Below are 24,713 nucleotides of genomic sequence, written 5' to 3' on the forward strand. Positions count from 1 at the left end.
GAAACTCATTTTAACAATTTTAACAAAGTCCCTGTTTGATCTGATTCTAACGTAATTTGTTGCTCTAAAGTATCTATATAATTGAGGTTGCAAGGAATGTTCAAATGGTGCATGGCATGTGCATCCGTGGCAGCACGAGAATGACGCACTCCAGCTGAACACAGCTGCAGGTGTGAGCTTGTGTGTGTACCGCATCATTAGCATACTACAATGTTTGGCAGAAGAAGAGTGGTTGGTAGTAAACAATTCATTATCGATTCTCCGCCCATCACTCTAACACGTACGGTGGCTACCCAAAAGCGGCTAACGGTGTATTAATTAGGCATCTAATTCGTCCATGTTTTTTACGCTCTAGTCACTCCCGTGGCAGGTGTACATCGACATTGTGCATCGTGAAGTACGCCCGTGAAGTTTTCCAGGGGAGTGTTACCAAACGAGAAGGTTAACGTCAAGTTCAGCTGGAGCAATAGCGACTCTGTGAGCTTAAAAGATGTGTGAAGCGGTTAAGGGTGCATTAAAAAGATCTGATTAAAATAATTCATTACTTACAAACGTTGTGAGTATAGAAATCTAAACATTATTTCAAAGCCAGCTGCTGTTTCAGGTTGTTTAGTGTTTTTTTTTTTTTGTATGAAGTGATTTTGAAAGCAAAAATCGATATTTAACTATACTTCACCTAAAACATAGGCAATAATGAAAGAAACATAACAATAAAGTGTATTATGAACGTAAGGTTTTTTCGTAACATACCTTGTATTATTTCAAGCGATTTCGGCATACGACGATTGTGATATCAAATCACAACGCCATCGTTAGTGATAGGTTGGGTAGTCATATCTCTGCTTAGCTTTTCATGAAACTCTAACGTTTATTTTAGACGAAAAAGATAAGCAGAGCAGCACACAACAATAACTGGATTGTGCATTGCTCAGCTACTCTTCAAATGCAGCTATAATGATCGTCTACATAAATCTATCCCTTTAATGAAGCGTGTAGTTACATATATGATGCCGCATACTTCATCATTATCTCCCAAACAGTCCTTCGATACAATTCGTTAAACGTTCTATTATTGTTCTCCTAGATTTTAGATCTTAGAAGCCCCTACTCTTGCTCGCTTTATTTTCCTGATAACAATTCATCTAGTTCTAAACTGTAATCTGTAATCTTACATCCTAGCTGTCTAATCTGTGTCTAACAAGTAGATAACATAATTCTACTACTTAATACACTCGGGCTCGTTGTACACACGTTGTTATGAATATAATCCGCATCCACTAAATACGTATCAACCTACATATATCGAAAACACTGTGTGTTGTTTCGCTTACTTGCTCACTTTACAAATGCAAGTGTGTATGTGTGTGTTAAGTTATTTGAAATGCTTTTGCAGATTTTACCGAGTTTACTCTCCTTTGTTTTACTTGCTTTCCCCCCGTCGATTGGTCAACAAATCACACAACGGGGCGCGAAAACAGAAACTGACGCTCTAATCGATAGAAACTAAATAAAAAATGTTTTCCTTTCTGGTCAATCGTTCGTCAATCGCAATCGTTTACGATCAACGTTTAGGCACACACGTTTCGCAAACAGTCCCTTCATCTTCAGTCTAGCACTGCTACCATGCTGAATGCCACATATAACGCATCTGCTGTATTCGACAGTTTGTTAAACTTAACAAAAAACTTACAAACATCTAACGATCAGTACGAGAGAAATGATTGATTGTTTCGAACGTGGAAAAATACTCCAATTGCACTTTCGTTCAGGTAATTTCTTGTTCCTCTGCATCAGCGTACAAGCTTAACGAATCTTTCAGTCACACCGAATGAGAAGCAACGACTTTCAAATAACAAATGGCGCCTCTTTTAAGCTTCCAGGCACTATTCCGATAGTATAACAATCTTAACTTAATGTAGCAAAAACCATGAGTCTCAGTTAAATTTCACCCCCGATGGAACGTTCTCTAACAGCATAGTAGGAATAGGTTTAACGAATTAAGTAATAATCTAGATCTTGGTAACCAATCCGTCCAGATTCAGCTCGGGCGGTATGTCAATCTCCTCCAGATTCACTTCACTGTACTTGAACACTACCATCAGCGGGCTAACCATCTCCTCGGCCATCATATACGTGTCAGACTCACGCTGTTCCGAGCGAAGATTTAACTGCTGTGTCAGCTTCTCTATGAATGCCGGCTTGATCTGATTTTCACAATCATCCGTCTTGTAGGATTTAATAATCTGTGAAGAAAAAAAGGCATAGAAACATTTTTTTGTTTACCACTTAATGGATTTAAATCTTTATAATGGTCATTTAAAACAAACTTACCTTCAAAACCTGCGCCGTCGACAGTGCCGTACTCAGCTCGAGCAGTGTATGAACGTCCTCCTCCGTTTTACGCGCCTGCAGTATGGATGAGATCTGGTTAAGCGGCAGGAACGGTTTCATCACATCCGGGGCCATCTTCATCGTGCGCACCCATCCCTCCAGACAGCCCATATTGTACCGCAGCTTCATGCCCGTCTTCCACATGCAGAGATCGCCGCGCAACATCAAATTGTTCACCGACACGGCACAGATGTAGTACATCAACTGCGTAAAGATCTGCTCAATGTAGCATCCTTCCAGCCCGAAGCTGCTCAAATGATTGTACAGACAGTCAAGCTGCTGTACGAGCAGTTCCGGTTCGGAACGGCCCTGCTCCGGTGAGATGTCAAGTGACATCGTACGACGACTCTTGCCTCGTGCCGTTTCGTCGTGATGCAAAATGGCGGGCACAATGTACGGCTTCAGGCTATTCTGTATCTGCCGTATCAGTACGCTGTACATCGACACGATCGTTTCGTGGATAACCTGACGGTACTCGGCCAAATCGAAGTTTTTCAGTTGCTGCGCGTTCTGTACGTCGGTGTTGAATTTTTTGTATTCTTCGTAACCACCAAACTGCTTCATTAGGTTGTGCAGGCTGTATGGAAAGCGTGGCGAAAAACAATCAATTAGATACATGGCTGATTAACTGTCAAGACGGTAAGATAAACGCGAGGGCACAAATGAAGCAAAATTTCCTTAATTCGAAGTGAAGAAAAATGCTTCAAGCTCACCGAAGATTGGGGATGAGATCCTAGAGGTAAGACTCTATGAAGATGCCTCAACCAATGGGACTGGTAAAAAATAAACTAAGTATCTAGGTAGGTGAACTGAAGCAAAGAGATACTAAATACAATACTTGCTGCAACGACTCCGGAAACTACTCATGGCTTGTTGTTTATTTGATGACGTTAAATACGTTGCGTATAACGTTCTATACGACATCAAAACGAATCATCAAACGAGACATCAAACGCCATCAAAACACGGTTCTGACGGATTACCATTAATCGTCATAAAAAAATATATCGATGCGCTTTGTCCGCTACTATTGCCACTGCTCAAACCGTCCTTGAATGCTGGTATCGTACCGCAGGTTTCGAAAACTTCGTGGATAGTACCTTTATGCCATCAACAACATAGAACGCTTCACGAAACAAGACACAAAACGGCGCATACGTACCCATAAGTACAATGACGCGTTGATTCAACGAATAATAACTAGAGTATCACAACTTTTAGCGACAGACATTATTTACACATGTAGAGCATATACTTACGTGAGCGTATTTGCCAGCCACATGACTCGCACTTCCACCGAGTTCGCTCCACGGTAGCGACGCTTCAGCATCTGCACGAAGCACGTCAACAACGACTTTATCAGCTGATCCGTATTGACTAGATCCGTGTACCGGACACACATAAACACTACGTACGCCGGTAAACTCGGAGCAAGTGTCACCGCCACTCGAGGCTGCAGATCCGTTACTAACCGTTGCAAAATCTTACTTTCATCCTTCTGCTGGTACTTAAGAATGCCCTGGAACGATTGCGTTTGCTTCTTCGCAACTGCCACCATACTGTGGAACTCTTCGTTCATCAGAATGGAATCGTTCAAACCATGATCTCGCAATCGATTCGACAAGATGTTGTTCTTCTTCAACAGCTCGTTGTTCTTGGCCAGCAACTCATTCAACTGTTCCTGTAGCTCCACATACGCTGCGGTCGATTTCTTCAGCTCATGCCGCAGATACTGTTCGTTTTGACGCAGCGTCTCCAGATCAGCCTCGTCCCCGGTCTGCTCTACCCGTTGCTGTAAGATCGTCTGCAGCTCGCCGTTTTCTGACTTTAGTCCATCGATAATGCGATTGTTTTCCACCAGCGTTTCGTTGTTCGCATCCGTTATAGCACGCAGCTCCGATTCGAGCTGTCGGTTGACTAATTTTTGCGCCTGGAACGCTTCCATTAGTTCACCTTCGTCGTGTATTCGGAGACTAGTTTCACCGTTTACTGTTTGGCCGAGGGAACGCAACGATTGACTCTGCTGGGCTAGCACAGCCTTCAGTGAGATACACTCTTCACGGCGGCGCTTCAGTTCCTCTTGCAGCGCACCGTATTGTGCGTCCATTTCGCGCGATTCTACGCCACGCTTGATGCTGTTGCGGAGTAGATTATAATCTTGCCGTAACTTCTCATTCTCGACCTCCAGCTCTGATGCACGGATTGAGTCTTCCGTGCTGAAGGTGGAAGATTTCTTTAGCCGGGCTAGCTCTTTACGCAGTTGATCGCTCTTGGACTTTTCTTCCTCGAATAGTTTTCGCATGCGTAATATGATGGCCGTTTGGTCTTTTTCCGGTGATTCTCCTACAGTCGAATCCGACGGTTCTAAAAGAAGCAAGGAAATGAGTTAGCTTGTTTGATTGTATTGCTTTGTGTGTTAGTACAATTGATAGCGTTAGTAAAAACAAGATATGTTAGTCAATAGGTTGCTAGTAAGGTTAATAGAAGCCGTAGAGTAATGTACCAATTTGGCCCTCGATTAATATACGGCAAATGTACCAGTTTTCGGCAGTCTAATGCAGCCGTTCAGCCAACATATCTTATGAATATCAATTATTTTGGTAGAAACTGGAATTAGATTCCAAGAATGTTTCTTTATACTTGGTTTAGAGTATCAAACCAAATGTTATGAAATATTTGTAAAAACTATTTACATTTGATTATTACGGTCCAGTGCCGTATTGTCAAATATTTGTAAAAATGCATGAACTGATTTTGGTATTTGAAATTTATCACACTTTTCGACTTTAACCAAGCTCAATTTTGCAATTAAAAGTAGTTAATTAATTTTTTTTCTTGCACATTTTTGTCTCCAAGTATCTTGAAAATCCCTCCTAAATCAGACAAGAAAAACAAAAAGTCGCACAGGATTGAGCTTTCAAAAATGCATTATTTACCATGCACCTATTTGCGGCAGCCTTATTTACCGGAGTTTTAAAACCAAAATGAGTTTTGAACAGTTGCCCTACTAGTTATTTTGCCGGTATTAGTAATTTATTTTGTTTTTATACAAATTACCGTTAGTGTGTCAGGTTAATGGTAATAATTATTTTCAGAGTTTCACTCCGGAGACCGGATCAGCACTAACTATTAAGTTTAGTGTAACATTACATGGTTTAAGGGATTATTTTATAAATTCAATTCGAAACATCTTCTTCTTCACTTTCCATGACTCTAAAGCATCGAAAGGACTTGGATTGCCATTTACAGCTTTCCTTAATTTCATTTCGTCCGTGGCTTGCGTTCAGCGTGCAAGGAACGGAACGAATTCCGAACGGAATTCGATATCCGGTCCTGCCGAATATAGACCATCTCGGAAGCTTTGGCCATCGGAGAATCATCGTTAATACTTTCGAAAATGAATTTCAGAATATTAAAATTAACCATTGATTGTCAACTGTATTTCTTTTCCCAATTTATGCAAGAGGTGAAAAACATTGTCCCAAAATCTGGAAAAAATGACAAGTTTCATACTAAAACCAGAAGATCCTAGAAAAAAACATTAGTAGTTCATTAGTAGTGGTTAAGTACAACCCGACATATAGAGCCGTTGTTCCTTTTCTATCCCACATCTCTACATCATTCTCACCTTTCAGCATACCGATTGAATCGGGCGGTGTTCGATACACCCGTTCGTAATCAACGAAAGGATGCTTTTTCTCATCCTTCCGCTCACCATGACTAGCGACAATTGTACTACTAACGCTATAATTACTACTAACAGAACCACTGCCGCTGCGCTGAGCCCCCCGAACAAGGCTCCCGCCATTAGCGACACTTGCGAGGCTACTACCGACATCACCTTCGTACGGATGGGGCGATGCCCGCCGTATGTCGAGCGTGTTCCGTCCGGATGTGTACCCATAGTCTTCTTCGTTCGTGCTGGACGCATTGCTGACGGAACGTGAATGAGTTTTCAGCTCATGCGAATCCGCCATAACGCGCTGCAGCCGACGAACTTCTTGCCGCAGGGCCACGTTTTCATTTTCCAGCGCATCTTTATCCTTCACCGTGCGCTGGTAGGCGGCGTGTATCTCTTCGGTGTCTGCCTGCGACACCAACCGGGCACGCTCGATCTGCGTGACGGCACTGATCTCTGTTACCTCGCGTCGAACTTTAGCCAGCTCCTGCTCAAACGCTTCCCGTTCCCGCTGACGATCTTCCTCTTCGCGCTGTTTCTCTTCCAGCAGTTGCATCTTTTCGTCTCGTTCGCCTTCTAACTGTTTTATCGAGAGTATTAGCTTCGCGTCTTTTTGTATCAACTGTAGCTGTAATAGTTTCAATTCGTTCTCCAACCGTTTCATGCCTTCGAGCTTTTGGCGCATCTCCACCACCTCTAAGTTTTGCTTTTTCAGGCCGGCATTTTCCTTCGACAGTACGTCATGTCGTTGCTGCAGCTCAATGATCTTGTTCTCGAGACCCTTGTACATTTTCTGAATGTGAGCTACGGTGCGTGCCTCTGCCTTTAGCTTCTTGAAAGCACGCCGCGCCAGGAACCGTCGTATGGCGGCCTGACATTTAATAATGTTCGCCAAACGAGCCCGGTATCGACGACGGGCCAGATATCCGCGACAGAAACGCTGAATCTGGGTGGCTTTATAGTTGTCCAACACTTCGTGAAACTTGCGCCGTGCCATGTAGCCACGGGCACGCGTTTGCAGACCCAAAACGGCCTTACGTATCTGTACGTACTTTTTGCGCTGCAACCAACCGCGTGTGTAGCGTTGAATTTTGATGGCGGCACGATTCTTCCGGAGATTATCAGCGCGTCTAAAAAAAAAAAAGAAAAAATATTTTATTAGACAATTAAATAAAATTGACACGAAATTGCGTTTTACATACTTTCTTGCCAACATGCCACGAGCGTGCCGCTGCAATCCAAGCGCGGTTTGCTTCAGCCTCAGATACCGTCTCCGGCAGATGAAACGCCGAATCAGCGATTGTACCACGATGATGTGCTTCTTTCTCGTATCGCTACGAACCTGCTCCAAGTAAGCGACCTGTCCAGCACGGAAGAAGAGCTGTGTGTTGCCCAGCCGATACTTATCCGGATCGTGCAGCCAGTTGCGCACAATGTTTGTACAAGTTGCCTTCACGTGCCAGTCGACGATCTGCATTCGTTTGCAGAGTAACCGGTAGCGTTCGTAAAAGTCCTCATACTTCCAGCGCGATGGGAAACCGGCGGCGGATATTCGTACCGTTTCCAGCACCCCACAAGCGCGCAGCTGTTGTACGATTTTCGGTGCTTCCCATTTGAACGGTGCCTTGTCATCGTTTGGCTGGCCGAATGAAGACGAAAAAGAGAGAACACATATTGAAAAGTGTACATGGCGACGAGGTAGAACCGTTGTGTAAATTTGCTGGGTAAAGCATACTACGTACCTTGATACAGCGCACGTAGTGAGGCGTCGTGTTGTGTAGCGTGGTTATCAGCTGAGTTAAACTCTCGCGAAATTGAGATCCGACCGTTTTCCTTTGCTGTTTCTGTGTCATTGGCTATGAGACCATGGGCCAGGAATTAAAAATGAATAACAAAAGTTCACATAATGTTACATAAGCAAGCATTTGTAGATTAAAATTTATCACTCGTATACTATTTCACAGTATTATTTTTAAATTACAATCAAACTTCAACTCTACAAACTATTTGATAAATCAAAGATACAATATCACACATGAACCATTAATGTGTTCATTATAATAGCAGTAAACAAACTTTATAGTCTTAAATTATGTAAAACAAACACATGAAATTATATTTCTATTTCCTTCTCTTGTTTGTACTTTGGACATAACGTAAAATGTCTGGATGGTACAGAATATAATTATTTACAATTTATTATTACGGTCCAGTGCCGTATTGTCAGCAGAATATAATTATCTGGCTTAAAATTAAACAACAAATCGATCAATCATCAAACGATTTAGAGGAAATATTACTCCAACATTCTCTAGCAATACTTTTGGTTCTGTTCACACACAACTTTTTGTCAAAAAACTACTGAAATTCACATATCTCTATTTCCTGAGTTCCTTAAATTTGTTTGTTAACGTATGAATGTTACAGAATTTTATGCAGTTTTTAGTTTTTGATTTTGGTAAATATATTTTTAGCATTAATTTATTTCAATTTGTTTTTTATAAAATGATTTGACAGTGAAATACGTAGAACAAACTCCATTAAATGTTCAATCTTTGAGAATATAGAGAAATGATGATAAAAAACATATTAATACATTCTACGTCCCTTCCTAAATGACTAATTGTACAAAACCTCCACAATCGCCTGAAAACGCACAAAAGTCACTACTATTTTACAGAACACAAGCATGTATGACACGATGAAACAACTAACCTTTTTCTTCTTCTCCGACGACTGCAGCAAACGGGATCAAATACGAGTAGAGACGCCACAAAACAAGCGGGAAATAGCGCATTAGAGTATGAGACACCGCATTTCAATATTACGACGAAACAGTAACATAAAGCGTGAAATGAATGATAAGCATGAAACGAAAAAAAAACCAAAACAACCAAAAACAATCAAACATTTTTGTTCCGAATTCTAATCCACGTACCTGACTTCTTGCCGCACTAACCATAATCTTAACACCGGCGGCCTGTGACTTGGCGTCCGCTTCCGAATGACCTTCCTCCTGCGCGAGCATCAAACGCTGGCACAGTCGCATCCCGGACGCTTTTAGTACGCTAACAAGCTCCCGAGACACGGTATCACGGTTCTTCTCCAAAAAGCCACGCGATTCGTACTGCACCGTATCGGAAAAGTGTTTGATCAGGAACGCACTCGTACCGAACCGGGGCCGATCAAAATGTTTATACTTGCTGCACTTTTCCATCAACTTGCCAACCCACGACTCGTCACTGCCCCGTGGCATTCGGCACTCCTCATCTAGCAGATCCAAAATACCAAGCTTCGACTCGATCAGATCAATGCACGGTTGGTTGTCATAGAAGTCGATCATCTTCCACTCGATACCTTCCCGCAGGTACTGTTCCTGTTCCAGCTTGAACACGTGCTGATTAAACTGTTGCTGTAGCTTCTCGTTGGCGTAATTAATGCAGAACTGCTCGAACGAGTTAATATCGAACGTTTCAAAGCCGTAGATGTCGAGAACGCCTGTAAAAAGAACGAGAAAGTAATTAGGTTTCTGCGCTCCGTTTCCTATAATAACAGATTCTTACCTATGAAGCAGCAGTTCTGCTTCTTGCCACCAGCTAAATTTCGGTTTATCTTCTGCACGATATGCTGAAACAATTCCGCATAGATGTGCTTGGCCAGTGCATCGCGCGTAGCTTCGGCCGTCTGTTTGTTCATCGGAATCAGCACACTATCGTTCATCGACTCGATCTGTCTCGTTACGAGCCACTTTCGCAACTCAGCCCGATCCAGCTGCAGTATGTCACAGGCAACGTTTAGGTGTAGATCATTACTAGCAATCGAACACGCCTCGCTGTCCACTTCCTGCGATTGACTCTTCTGTCTGTGGTTGAACACCACGTTACCGAGGTGCAGTACCGAGGCGATCACCTTCATTATATCCCCAATCTCGCCATCATCAAACCCGAGCGTTTTGAGCGCCGTGAGTGTATCCTCAAACTGATCCTTATCCGACAGCTTATTGATGTTGGGCGATTCTCCCTGGTTCAAAAAGTGAAACTTATCCTGATGATCCAGCATCAGCTCGGGCCATTGATCACGTCCCGCGCACAGCTGATAGAAGATGTGATAATTCCGTTCGCCCGGCGCTTGAAACACGACGCGTGATTTCTCCAACAGATACGTCTGCATCGTACCACCGCTCAGTGCCATCGAGTGGTTGTTTAGAAACAGTAGCTTCGTGAACTTTCCGAACCGGGAACTGTTGTCGTTCCGGGTCGTTTTTGCATTACCGATCGCTTCCATGATGGGACTGCTGGCGAGAACCTTTTTCTCGATCTGCGTTTCCGATTCGCTGCCACCGACGGCGGCAAAGTATCGCATCGCATATTTGGCGGAAACCGTTTTACCGGCACCCGATTCACCGCTCACGATGATGCTGATGTCACACTTTTCACGCTCTAGCTTAGCGTATGCTTCCTCGGATACGGCGAAGATGTGTGGCTCCAGTTCACCCATCGCGTGTCCCCGGTAGGCTCGTATAAGATCGGCTCCATACAGCGGTAGCTCTGAGTAAGGGTTAATGGCAACCAGAACGATGCCACAGTACGTGTAGATGGCCTGCCGGTCACAGAACCGTACCTCCAGATTGTACAGCACATCCGGCTCGTGCAGGTAGGACAGTGCGGTGAGATCATTCTGTCCGATCAGGATGGCCGGGTTTCGTAGGGGAGGAAGATCGGCTGCACTTTGAAGCTGTACCGTGTGCTCTACTCCACGATCGGTGACTAGCTTGAGCTGTTTGTCGTCCTGTTTATAGTCTACGGCTACCACCGCACCTTCCCAAACTGTTTCCGGATGTGGAATCCACACACGAGCATCCTAAAACAAGACAAAAATAAAGTTAAGAAAGAAAAAAAGAGAAATACGGTACGGAATAAGACTCATCGTCGATTAACAATATTTTAGAAATTCCATTTAGCTTCTTGCAACGGAGCAAACTTCTAGAAACACCTTACCCATCACATATAACTTTTCCTGAGCTTAATCAGCATGAAGCTGAAAATCATTGATCCGTTGCTGTGTGATGTGCCCTTCGGTTCGCTAAACTCCCTTGTTTGCCATGCTCCACTGCCATCCAGGGCACAGAAAACAAGTCCAGGGACATAGCCATCTAACGACCTATACGTTGTTTCGGAATTTTTCGAAAACACCATCCAAAGCAGGCAAAGAATTTGTCACGTCTCACGCCATAACCAGAACCCGGCAAATATATCATAGCGTCAACATACGAAGCTCGTTTCTCTACTCCATCTTCTTCTGGCTCGCTCGCCCCACAGAAAGAACCGTAGGCTATGTAATTACCCTATCCCTTGACCATAGCAAACTACTTTACCGGGTAGCGGGGTTTGGATTCGGTGAGCTGTGCAAATGCTACTTTGAAGCTCCGATTACAAATGCTTCTTTCTAGTGACTCGCGTTAAGTCTCCAATCCTAGGCAAACGCACTAATTCCAGGCGTAGCTTTTTCGACATCACGGTACGGAGGATTGAATTTCAACAAACGATGACAATAATATAGGCAGGAAAAGTGTGTGTGCGCTATGGTAAACATACACAGTAATATGGTATGGATTACGTCTCCTAAGGAGAAGTCTATCGCGTTGTCTTCAGGTTGACTTCAGGCACAGGCACATTTTTTGTTTGTGAATCAATAAATAAGTAGCCCTTAAGCTGTGCCCGAAAGCACTCAAGAGTAATGCAAATGCAAAGTGACAGAGCAATGATCATTACAGAGCTTTACATTTCATTACATTTCAGATTACAGAGTTTTGTTTGTTACTACAATACAAAATATGTTGATAATTTTAAATCAGTAAAGTTCAGTTCAAGACAAATAGTAGCTAGTGGTTCCTCCATTACATTACTTCCGCTGATATGAATCATGATCATCAGTTCGAGACGCTATAATTTTTTTTCTTTATGAGGAAAGATAAAGGTTATGAGTTTAGAAAATTATTCATCAAATCAAAACTTACAATTGAAAATGAATAATTAAATATAGAACATTGCTAAAGCATTATATTCCCCATGACATTACTTCCTGCGATTCCTATTTGCTACGAGCAACAACACATGATTGACATGCAATTTCGTTCTTATTCGGGTGTCCAAAATTGTATCAATTCACTTCAAGATGATCAATTATCTCCAGGTATATTAGTACGCTGTTAGAAAGATTTGCACAAATTATAGATTACAACAACCAGTGACCTAATTTAAAAGAGTCCAAACATTTAATGCAACAGATCACTTTGAAGAGGGGAATCCATCTAAATAATTGCATGGTCAAAATCAAGGAAGTATTGATGAAATAGAGAAAATGTCAACAAATCATTTTTCGACACTTATGTCTATACGACCGGATAAAGATCACAAGATTCTAGACAATGATAGAATATTTTATCTGAAATTAAACATTTATTAAAGAAAACAATGTAATTTGATTCGTAAAAATATTATCTGAAAAAAAATCATTAGAATTATTACGTTAACCAAGGCACTACTTGGTCTTCTTGGTTTAACGACCTACCTCTAAGGTCATGCTGGCCATCAAATGGCTTTCTAGACTGCCGATACCACGTAGTTGGATAGTCAGTCCTCACTACGGGGGGACGGTCCGGATGGGTTTTGAACCCCGGTCCTACCGTGTGAAAACCGACGCCGATGTCGCTTCTACCAAAGGACCTCTCCGTTTATTTAAGTATATTATTGTTGAAATTCAGGGCAAATAAGGTAAGGTTTGGTTAATTTAGAAATGGGGCACTTTGTCGTAATGAAAGAGGGTGCTTCCAGTACCAAAAATGAAAAAATTGTTGAGATAAGTTAACTCTACAGGTTGTCAAATTTCCACGGAATTTAGTGGCAGGAGGGCATGCAAAAGGACGACGTCAACTAGAGAGCTGGCGAAACTGTTAAGTTGATCTAAAATGACTGATGCGTGAGTGATTAAAAACTATAAGGAGACTCAGCCAACTGTCCATAAGGTGCAAACTAAGCGTCGGAGTGGAACCTTCAATCGTCAACTGCGATAAAGAGTCGTTCGGAAAATCAAGACAGCTCGAACTATGATTGGCCCAACTATTTTAACGCTGATTGTTCCACTGTAGGACGAATCCGACTCCGAGAAGGGTTTAAGTGTTTCCGAGCAAGTGAACACTTAAGTGAAGGATCATAAATTCGGATTCATATGGGAAGGAGTGTTTTTACAAAAGAATTTGCAAATTTATAAGGTCTCATAAGGATCCAGTCATGCTTTGGTCAGAGCTTCATCCAGCTGCCGTCATAGCAAGAACGTGCTACAATGGTACAAAGAGACTGGAGCAAAATTCATACCAAAACCCGTAATTTCGTCCAATAGAGATAATTGGAAATTAACAGGGTGGCTGATAAGTCCCCGGTCTAACACATAGATGGCGCCGCTAGTATTAAATGCATATTATTTTTATATAGCACCAACCTTCAAATGATTCGTGTCAAAATTTGACGTCTGTATGTCAATTAGTTTGTGAGATAGAACGTCTTTTGTCAGCAACTTTTGGTTGCTTGACGAACGAAAAAAGAACGAAGAAGAAAAAAGCGTTGTTCCACCAAGACAACGCACCGTGCCACAAGTCATTGAGAACGATGGCAAAAATTCATGAATTGGGCTTCGAATTGCTTCCCCACCCACCGTATTCTCCAGATCTGGCCCCCAGCGACTTTTTCTTGTTCTCAGACCTCAAAAGGATGCTCGCAGGGATAAAATGTGGCTGCAATGAAGAGGTGGTCGCCGAAACTGAGGCCTATTTTGAGGCAAAACCGAAGGAGCACTACCAAAATGGTATCAAAAAATTGGAAGGTCGTTATAATCGTTGTATCGCTCTTGAAGGGAACTATGTTGAATAATAAAAACGAATTTTGACAAAAAAAATGTGTTTTTCTTTGTTAGACCGGGGACTTATCAGCCAACCTGTTAAGATAATAGGCCTGATTATCACATACATATTGTCAAGACAAGTTGTCAAACACGGATGATTCGAATTATGACATCCGTTTGTGTTGTCTGTTGGAAAAAAAACTTAACGAAAGGCGAATTTACAAGTACGCTGCCAAGAATTTGTATTCTCTAACACAAACGGAGACTAGTATTTGTCAAACTGTTTTCCGTCAGCTATTCGAAACGGAAAGGCGAGAAACTCACTGCTTCCTGTGTGTATTTCGAGTTCGTTTTCTTGTGCAGTTCCCATCAAAATTTTAGTGTTTTTATTCAGAAAGCCAGGGATGCCATAACGAGAGAAATATCGCCAGGCATCTTGCTGCTCATTTGGTTCCATTTCTAATGAAATGCTTTTGGGCGGCAATGTTTATTCCAAATTATTTAAACACTTTTGCCCTTCCAGGCAGACACTTTGGGTCAATCTCATTAAGATTATCTAGGAAAATTTCCTTCGATACACGAAAATTTTTCTTAAATCTGAAAAGAACAACCTCAAGAACATATCAAAAAGGTTTTACACAAAAGTTTCACAGGTTAAACTCAAGCTTCAAGTTCCAAAAGAACAAACATACTACGAGGCAGTCGACGTTGTTTGGTAAGATCTTCCGTTCTTTCATCATCAATACTGCTATCATCGCTCACATGAGTTGAAAAAATCATTTTGATATCGTAAATATCAGCTACTACACAAAATATCTTCTCAACAACACAGATTGATTTTGAAGATTTAACGAAACAAAAATGCTTAACGAAACTTGTCTGTCACAAGAATGGTTTCATAATGCAAGTTTATTTTACCAAAATTTACTGGCCAAAATAGTGACTAAAGCAGCTGTGCGCAGGTTGATGAACAAGCGTGAAACGTGAAGCACGATAATAACTTCGTAAAACAATGATTTTTTCATATTTTTTTATAATAAATTTTGTGCAAACTTACGTTTTATTCTAAGTCCTTAATTTCCAAATTAACCAGGCTTTACAATGTACACATGTACACTTGTGTAGAAAACATGCACACTTTTGATTATTTTCCTATACCGAATAAACGTTCCAAATTGCTAAAGAAACAACCTGAATACCATATCATAATAAATCTCTGATTGAATTTAATTAAAAACTAAAATAAAAGAATGTTTTGTCCTGATATATTAGCTAGAAAACTCCGTGCTATGGCTGGATAATTGGTTGGCTGGCTGCAATCAAAACCATATGGTAGCGTGTGATTCTCCCAGATGAAAAACCTTGCGCCAGCGCCTTGCAGTCTGATGGCATTCCCAAATGCATCACTTTCCCGTGCAGCGTTTCTCTCACGCGCAACCAAAACATCAACATTCTCACACAACTCGCTCTTGCTCACGAACAGCTGGCCACGAGATAGTATCCTTGCAGGATAAAACACTCTTCCACGTATCGATTTGTGCCAGCGTTGAGTGTAATGGGAACGGTTCCGGTGGACGTTCCATTTCGTTTCCTCTCCGTGCCCAATGTCAAGTTCATGGCTATCCATTAATGATGAACCATGACCCTCCTCCTTTGCCGGTTGGGAGTCTTGTCTTGGAAGCACAGTCAGGGTGAATCTTCAAAGGGGTGGGGTAAATTATACAATAAAATTTTCATGTTTCACGATAATAACTTCAATTCGAAAAAGACTTGCGCGATTGGGCAGGGAAAATACGTCCCATAAAAAAAAATCGCCACTCAACCTTGCTTTCGTTGATTATAAAATATACAAAAAAGGAAACGAAACCGACATTCTCCATGCCCGTTTTACTTTCCCCTTGTTTTTACTTGCCAATAATCTCCTACACTATGACCTCCCCTTCTACTCTCCACAACGCAAGGGTGGAATGCTGAAATGCACGTCGAAAAAGCAATTCAATGCCACGACGACAGCATTCAGCCTTCCTCCATCCTCCGAAAACGGCCACGCCATCGAGTGGCATGCGTCGTTGTACTGTGGTACGCTGTTTACTCGCTGCTGATAACCGTGTATGAGCGTTACGTCAGATGTTCAGGTTTACTCATCTCTCGTATGTGTATTGCAGATAAAAACCGCGATACGCCGAACAAGGTGGGCACCAGCAGCAGGTGTCAGCCGTCGCATATGGTTTCAATACGATAAGAATGGTGGTAGATGGAGAAGAAACACGTAATTTTAGTGGACGTGTACTTGCAAGAAAGGTGTTTGTTTAAAAATTAAAGAAGTAAGTGAATAAGATTTGTAAGCCAAATTCATTCCATTAGCCCCCGGGGCAAAGGCATGTCCTATTTATAGCCATTCCATCAGCACCGCACTTCGCTAGAAGCTTAATTAAAATTGTCGATTTTCGCCTGCATGTTTGCCCTTAAAGTGGGACAGCAAATCAAAACTAATTGAATCCAATTTTGTAGTAAAGATGAACAATATGTAAGCAATTTTTGTGTAAGAAGTAGGAGACTTAAATCAATTAATCCATCACTTGCATCATGAGATAATTGCAATGCTGACAAATTAGCAGTTTATGAGCGAAAAATGATGTCATGGAGGTGTGAGTATATGAATAATTTTTAAGGATTATACATGTGAATCATTAATCTATACATCTACAGTTCACCGGTGCATGACCGGTTATTCAAACTTTCCTTGAGTCCTTGAGAAAGGACTCGACGTAAATGCATTCATCACCAGAGCGAACGCAGAACTACAGACACTCACAAACCAAAAGTTACCATCGATCATCCAATCCACTCGCCGGGGGATTCGTCCCTGGTACCACCTGGTACACCTGCCATAAACTGGGAACTTAAAAGCTCTCTCCGGGGAACCGGAAAAAGCAGCCACATCGCCCAGAGTACCTTTACTCACTTAATTCAGACTAAATACAAACTTTTCCATCATATCTTTACAGACGGCTCCGTTTATCTGAACTCATCCGGCTGTGGGATCCACACCACCACGGACAACTGCGCCATCAAACTTCCTAATCACACCTCCATCTTTTCCGCTGAAGCGATAGCAATTCAACCAGCCGCCGACGAAGGACTACAGACTGACCGACCGAACGTCATCTTCATCGACAGTGCCAGTGTTCTGGCTGCCCTGGAACACGGCAACTCCAAAGACCCCCACATCCAGCTCCTTGACTCCATACTTGCATCCCCGACAATCGTTTTCTGTTGGATTCCGGGTCATTCCGGAATCAAGGGAAACGAGAAAGCCGACCAACTTGCTAACGATGGTCGGCTCCGTCACTAGCAAGCAAGTCCAGCAACAAACTCCGTTCTATCAAGTACAACACCTCTTCATGGGAAGATACCGAATCCAGCCACATCCAAAGAGTCCTTTCCCGCCTTCGTATAGGTCATACCCGCCTTACATACTCCTACCTCCTAAAAAAATCCAGTCCTCGATTCTGCAGCTTCTGTGGTGTTGACATCACCGTCTGCCACATCCTCACCGATTGCCATGGTTACACGACACACCGAGCCACCTGTCAACTAGAAACTGATTTAACGACAATCCTATCACCCGACAAACTTAAGCAGAACCTCCTCTTTAGATTTTTACGCATCAGTAATTTATACAAATAAATTTAAGCAATAGTTCAAACTTATACGATACCATATGCCATTATAGTTTCCATTGTTTAATAGTTTAATAGTTTTCCATAATACTTAAGCCACATATACGATTGTTTTGTTTTAGATTAAACTTTCTTTTTTTATACAGTAGAGAGGCGAATGTGGTCTCTAAGACTCAAAGCCTCTATAAATAAAAGAAAAAAATTATGTACAACCCTTTCCGTTTTCTTTCATTTTGTTATCACATCCAAGCCCATATATCTGAAAAACTATTGCTACAACAAATGTTACAGCTCTTCGTCGCCTTTTCCTTGTTTCTCCAGACCTCTGGAGAACCGTGTGGACCTCTGTCAGGAACCTATTGAACTTTCACGCAGAACCCTTAAAGTCTGGTGTCATTTTATCGCATCGAACATTCAGGCAACGCCTCCAGTAACGTTTTTCGATCGCCTAACCCTAATTGTGCCACCACATGTGGCCAAAAATGCGAATGCGGCCCATGCTATGTAATAACTATCTACGGGAAGCGAAAAGCCATGGAATCAAATCGTAATTCCCATCTCTTTGGGGAAATCCTCAGAGGGTATCCTCAGTGCCGGATTTAGCTCCTCCGATGCCTTAAGCGGAGCGTAAATTGAGGACCCCTAACACATTGAATCTGCTGGCCGCGGGGAGGTTTTTTTTGTCCAGACCTTGCGGATGGGGATGCTTGGACCCTCGTAAATAAAGAAACCCAGCTAATGTAGTTCTCTCGAAGGTCACACGTTATGATCGGGTGTCCTTATCATTGCTTGTCTTCTACGATAGAAAAAGAGTAGAAAGGATGGACCACAGCGATTTTAACGGTAGGAGATGTACGGCTTCAAAATCCATCCTTTCCGTTACTATAGGAAGTCCTCCGTGGGAATGGCAAGATTGTCTACCACACTCGAGATTTCTACCACATTACCACGGTTACTTCTGTTATGTGGGTTCTTTAGGGCAACGACAGCTTGCTTGGAAGCGACAATGGCGCCGATCTTCACACGGCAGGACCGGGATTAGAATCCCAAGTCTAGTAAGCCATTCGATGACCAGTGTATGACCTATAGAAGGCCATTAAGTCAATAAAATAAACTGCAGACGTTTAAAATAAAATTCATGTGGAAAAAAGATTAAATGGATGAATGTTTTTTTGTTTGTTATTTTAAAAAATCCACTTAAACTTACTGCAAAGGAATCTGTCTTAGAAAATAAAATTATTAAGCAACATGAATTTATTAAAACCCTTATCATTATGAGGAAAAACATTTACCAATCAACCACTTCTACGGTTCGCCCAACCACCGCCAAAAAAAAAAGGTAAACGTGATGAAGTCTTTAAGATACTTCGCAGCTAAATCGTGCACAACAACGTTTTGCAACAAAACCGAATAGCCAACCAAGCCTCAAGAAATGGACAACACACTGTCGAAGCACTGTTTTGCGACCCCAAAGAAACGATCATCATGCGGCCTAAAGGATGTATATCGGTTGCATACCTTCAAACCGGAGGCACCCGGCATTATCATGCAATCTGCCGCAATCATCCTCGTCCAACCGTAGCAAAGCCAAGGACAGGTCGAAAGGGTAGCGCGGCAACCGCAATCTCCACAGTGTGAGGTTATGGTCGATGCATCCAGCAGTGGCAACACCTACAGCGTCGTACGATTGCAGAACCATTTCACGATCCATGGCACGAACCACCAATTTGACCTGTGCCTCTCCTTCTCATCCATTATTCCACCTCCCACCAACTGCGGACTGACTCTGGCTGTTTGCTGCACGTGATTGCGACAGTCTGAACGGGGAGGCTACCGTTGTCCGGAACAAAGGCAAGCCCACACAGCAGCCCACAGTACTGTTCACGTCACATAAACGTCTTGCTATTCAAAGCTTCCCAACCATCTCCTAAACATCGCATTTTCTAAAGAGTCTTCCTCTTTCTAAAGCAACTAGACTGCAAGGGTTATATTGCAGACCCCCAGGGCGTACACTTTCCACCGATGTTGGGGGAGGTGGAATCGCGATCATCCAGACTCGAACCAACCCAAACACGGGATGATCATGAGAGCCCTCCATTATGTCTGCTCTTTCCGACGTAGTCTCTCGTTGGCAACAAAGTTCTTCGTTGAGGACAAAAAAACTTGCTGAGACTGGGAGATTCACGTTTCAACCCTCAACTTGCAGTTACACCGTGAAGATAGTTCCTTCGAATGGTAAGGGCCCGTATATAGGTCACGATGCTTCTCACATTCTAGCGTCCGGAGTGACCTGCTTTTCTTACCACCATAGGTGACTGGGTTCGTTGGGAACCGTACCTCTGGCACACGGGGACGCTGGGGCGTTGAACGATTTGATAAGGGTTACAAGCACCACCTCACGCAAAATGGTTACAATTGCCATTTGACACGGAACCGGCGGAAATCTACAATTTATTAAGTGATCTTTCCCACGAGCAATTCGGAAATGGATTAAGCTACAAAATCCCGATGGGAGGACGGAGATCGTGAGGCCATTCGTCGGCTAAATTTAATTGTCTTAAGAAAGGGTTTGTTTACAAATTCAATTAATACTAAATAAAGCCGTTTTAAACTGATGTATTGATTTTGATTTTTTTTTTCCAATTTTTTGTGGTAAATTTACATTAAATGTCATTCATTTACAATTCGGCCACTCATCACGGGCTGCAAAACGAGCGATTTTTAACGTAGAAATATAATTTCTACATCAAACGAAAGGTTTTTATTGTTCTTTTATCACAAAATTCAAGAAAAATAAATTTGTTTAATTACGGATGAATTTAAGCAACTTTCTTTTGATACCGCACAACTGGTTTATTCTCTTCAGGAGCTGTTTTTCCAATAGTATGCGTGGTGGGCAGTTGGCAAATCTGGCCAGAGTTTCATTGGGCCTTTATGAGCTTTAATGAAAAGCAAAAAACACTTTTCCAGGCACTAATCTTTATAAACTGTCGAGTCCATAGATTGATTTGTTATAAAAGCTATGAGTTTTTGGGCAAATTTGTCAGCAAAATCGAACTTATATTTGTTGGGAACATCGCCCCGTGCTGTGGCAACATAAATTGTTTGGCCAAAATCCTGCCTCAAATCTATTTTTATGTACGTTTTGTCATCCATAAGAACGCAACCCGCGTACCTCGTTAGAACCTGATCATACAATTTTTGGAGCACGTGGTTTGGCGATGTTATTATGCTTCCGAGTTCTGTTTGGTTGCTTTGAGGCACGAAAAGGGCGGTAGTCTGCACTCAATTCGATTCTTCTGATGGTACTTATTGCTCCAACGTATTTGTTTGCAATATTCGAAAGTAAAAAATTAGCCTGTAACGTTCTCAACAACTTCCAGCTCAGTTGACGATCCACTTTTCCTGAAAGACGATTTTGATGTACCTTTCTAGTGATGCTTTGACGTTTCCGAAACCGTTTGAAAACATTCAAAAGCTGAAGACGCGTTTTTAACGAAATTTTCCTATTTTTCTCCTAGACCAAGTTGTATTTTCTAGGTGGATGTGTACAATTAATTGTCTACGTTACAGCTCCATCGTTAATATTAACTGAAACAAGCACGATCATGCCAAAACCACTCCATAAGAGGGAAGATTACTCCAATACCTTCTCATAGGTGTCAAACAATTCCATATAGCACCACTGACGGCTCTACTATACATAAGATAGAGTGACCAAATTCTAAATGATCAGTACTTTAAACTATAACTTAAGGCATAATAGCAATACTACTTTAAGTACATTTTAAAAAAACATGAAAAACTGCATCAACTAACCAGCAATAAACAACTATTGATTGTACTAATTACGCAACCATGTAACTTAAGGCCACTTCCAAACCCAAATGTCTCCCTTCCCGACAAGCAAGCGCAACGATTCGTTCCCACTTCAAGACATTTACTTGTCGATTTGTGCTACAAATGCTCTGTCTACGAATGTTATCTGCCGATTGATTAGTCACCGCTAACAGCCCTGAAAAACAACACAAAACACTCGATTGATAAAACCGGCGTGTCATAATAGGTGAAAGAAACTACTCATTCTAGGCACGGTGGAGCCTTCGGTAAAATGTCACTCAAGTACTTTTCCACTACTAACGCTGCTGTAAGTTCATTGCCAATTCTTTCACAGGTGATAATTTTTACTCCACTAATCTATGCTTCCCACTCTCTTGGGAAGCATCCAATTAGCTTCGATTTTAACGGTTTAACGACCGTGAGAGAGATAGGCGAAAAAAGGGGTTTGGCTTGAAAAATGACTTGGAAAGAGAATTCAACGGCAAGAACTATAAAAAAAAACTCGACCCAGACCAAGGTAGGATTGGCTTGGCCGAAATTGTACCCCATTCCTTCCAGAAAGAAACATTAACACGTTTGTAGTATCGAATCAGTACCAGAGTACGTGAAACAGGGTGGCTGATAGTGGAAGAACTAGGTTAAGGGCCGTCCTGGTTTTTTTTTAAAGGTGTTATCATTTTTCACACGAAGCAAATCATTCGACGATTTGGGGTGATGGAATAGAATGTAGAAAACATTTATCTACTGAAGGCGTTTCACGGCTCAACAGTAGCAAACGGAACTCGTCAGTAATGAACAAGCAATTGCTTTAATTCTGGTGTTTTCATTGAGTTTCATACCTTAGCTGCGGTATAACGATGATCTAGAACATGTCTTTTTGAAGCTGTTTTACATCAGGATTGGGTTGAATGATTTGGAATTGGGACGGCTCGGTGGTGTAGGCGACAGCGGCGCCGGTCTTTATACGGCGGAACCAGGGTTCAAATCCCATCCGGACCCGGCCCTCCGTATTGAGGACTGACTAACCAACTACGTGGTATCGGTAGTCTAGAAAGTCATTTCGATGGCCGGCATGACAACATCAATATATTAAAGATAAGCTCTTCCGTACCGAAATTTTAAGCCCAACCTGAAATCAGGTCAGGTCTGAGTTATCTGAGTGACATACAAGGGCTAGAACAAAACAGCGTCGAGGCCGGTAAATTAATGTAGATCATTAATAATACCGACTAATCCTACAAATGATACCTATTTTTTGTCATTGATCTTCGCTTCATTGCATCAATCATGAGGCATGATTGAACCCCTTTGCAGAGACTATTTTTATACTTTTCCTTCCCAAAGTTACCGAACTGCACGCCGACTCATCTCAATTACCCATCGCCGAATAAGATCTGGTAGACAAAGCACGAGTCTTTTCTCCAACCGTTGGTCCACATAACCTACCACCCAACCGATTTGGTCTTCTGCTGTTCTGCGAGACATGTCAACCCTACTTTCCCCCACCTTTCCCCGGGCCGTGTTCGGTCTCGGCCACACACTCAAAAAAAAAGCACCGTTTTCCGGATGTGTCATTGAACGATTCCGTTTTGTACCGTAGCATGAAACGAAGCATGCAATGGAAGAAATGTGTGATGGTGTCCAAGCGCTCTGGCAGCTAAATGTTGCTTGGAAGTCACGACACTAAGCGCTAACACAGCCCAAGAACCCGATACCACGGAGTTGGACTCTGTAAAAGCACGAAGAATCCGTACAAGCGCACACTTTGCGGACTGATACACTCATGTTGGTTGCCAACACGGGCAAGCAAATGAGGAATTAATAGTTAATAATGCAATATTGTACATCTAGTACGCCTAGCACGCTTGAACTGCTGTTCGCCGTGGAGGACTTACTTCCAACACTTACCTTCACGTACAACTCCGTCGACGACATGATGGTAGTTGTTGGTTCTTATGTTTTGGGGTTATGTTTAGCCTTCTTCGCGTGCTTTTTTTTTTTGCATACGATTATCCCGCGTTAACTCGCTCTCTTTCTTTCTCTCTCTCTCTCTCACTTGCTCTTGCACTTTGCCGGAAGGAAGAAACGAGGTTTCAATTCTGGAGCCCAAAATACACCACACCATCACCTATGTTTTGTAGTATTTGTGAGCGGTTCTAGCGGTGCAACCGATGGAGGTGTATACATCAGGTGGAGGACCTACAGCATTGATCAGATCGCCATTGAAATTAGCATTTGGACCTTGTGTAACCCGGTTTGTTTGCAACATCAAATTCTTAGAATGGACCCAGAAAACTATGCAAAATCTGTACTTCAGTAGTAATCAGAATAGCACATCAAAGCAATCGATCCGGTTACAAAATGTCCAATTTCGCTAGTCAATTGTTCTAGGTGAACCCCAACCCCGCACATACAACTCCTTGCTTACAACCACTGCCATGCCATCGTCTGGCGTCACATAAGTATGGACAACACAGCCACCTTTGATGACTGGATTATTGCGACAATTATTGCAAACACTGCACGTGAAAAGGCAAAACACACTGACGCGACTCACACGCACTCGTATTCAATGCTCACTGCTGCTTGCCAACACGATAGAGCACACACAATTTCATCTCACGGCCAAACTACGCTAGAACCACGATAGCAACAACACGCAGCCCAAATCGAGCGCCTGACTCTTGGCCTATTCCTGTGCGCGCTGCTGCTTACGTCGTGCGAAAATTGCGATAAATGCGTGCGGAAGGTTCGGGGAAGCCTCACATTTCTTCTTCTTGCGCCACAACACTTGGTACACCTGTATAACGAAGCTCTTGCGCACACACACACACACACACACACAAATCGGGCTCCCGCACTTTTCACGTGCGTTTTTCTCACTGGGTCACAACGGTTGACTGAAATCGATAGTGAATGTAGTACGAAGGCTCCGGATGGGGGCGAACCGAAGGCATCAAGAGGGTGCCAGCTGGAATTTATGGCTAGCAAGCCACACAGAAACACTTTTTTTCACCGCTTCACTCTTCACTCTCGATGCACCGACAGATTCTTTGTTTGTAGATAGAAGAAGCTGGTGGGAGGCATTCAGATAAATTACTTTCTCACCGCATGGCTTTTTAAATCCCGTATTTGGAATACATTGCGGAGAACAAAAAAAACACAAATTTAATTTTATCACTTTACTGACCCCATATTTACCCCGCCGTAGCTGTATGCGTGTA

General features: G+C 42.4%; 4 protein-coding genes across 9 annotated transcripts in view; 2 read left to right on the plus strand and 2 right to left on the minus strand.

The window, feature by feature from the left end:
• Positions 1–24,713, plus strand: part of LOC126561246 (inositol 1,4,5-trisphosphate receptor) — a 437,037-nt gene that overhangs the window by 273,850 nt on the left and 138,474 nt on the right. The gene's annotated exons all lie outside the window — the stretch shown is intronic.
• LOC126561609 (protein wech) overlaps positions 1–24,713 on the minus strand; it is a 374,746-nt gene that overhangs the window by 175,120 nt on the left and 174,913 nt on the right. The gene's annotated exons all lie outside the window — the stretch shown is intronic.
• The window catches only part of LOC126563378 (programmed cell death 6-interacting protein), a 292,351-nt gene that overhangs the window by 2,124 nt on the left and 265,514 nt on the right, over positions 1–24,713 (plus strand). The gene's annotated exons all lie outside the window — the stretch shown is intronic.
• LOC126561312 (unconventional myosin-Va) lies at positions 2,010–23,488 on the minus strand. Of its 4 annotated transcripts, none has more exons than XM_050217382.1 (10): positions 23,398–23,488; positions 9,634–10,930; positions 9,030–9,568; positions 8,786–8,806; positions 7,813–7,926; positions 7,273–7,709; positions 6,233–7,200; positions 3,651–4,755; positions 2,332–2,968; positions 2,010–2,243 (listed from the first exon to the last, which is right to left on the minus strand). In XM_050217382.1, the coding sequence occupies exons 1-10, from the start codon at positions 23,422–23,424 to the stop codon at positions 2,010–2,012; spliced, it is 5,379 nt and encodes a 1,792-aa protein (XP_050073339.1). In that variant the 5' UTR covers positions 23,425–23,488. The 4 variants fall into 4 exon arrangements, with proteins under 4 accessions (XP_050073339.1, XP_050073337.1, XP_050073336.1 ...); XM_050217380.1 differs by having other exon boundaries at positions 9,009–9,568; XM_050217379.1 differs by having other exon boundaries at positions 6,020–7,200; positions 9,009–9,568.

Source organism: Anopheles maculipalpis, chromosome 3RL (assembly GCF_943734695.1).
Source record: "Anopheles maculipalpis chromosome 3RL, idAnoMacuDA_375_x, whole genome shotgun sequence".
Classification (NCBI taxonomy): domain Eukaryota; kingdom Metazoa; phylum Arthropoda; class Insecta; order Diptera; family Culicidae; genus Anopheles; species Anopheles maculipalpis.

Bases quoted from the DNA above. Each gene is read 5' to 3' on its own strand.
- LOC126561312 (XM_050217379.1), bottom strand. From the start codon at position 23,424: ATGTCGTCGACGGAGTTGTACGTGAAG. The intron at 4,756-6,019 runs GTGAGAATGATG...TGCTTCTTTTAG, and splicing joins TTCAATCGGTATGCTGAAAG to AACCGTCGGATTCGACTGTA. The intron at 2,244-2,331 runs GTAAGTTTGTTT...TTTTCTTCACAG, and splicing joins CGACGGCGCAGGTTTTGAAG to ATTATTAAATCCTACAAGAC.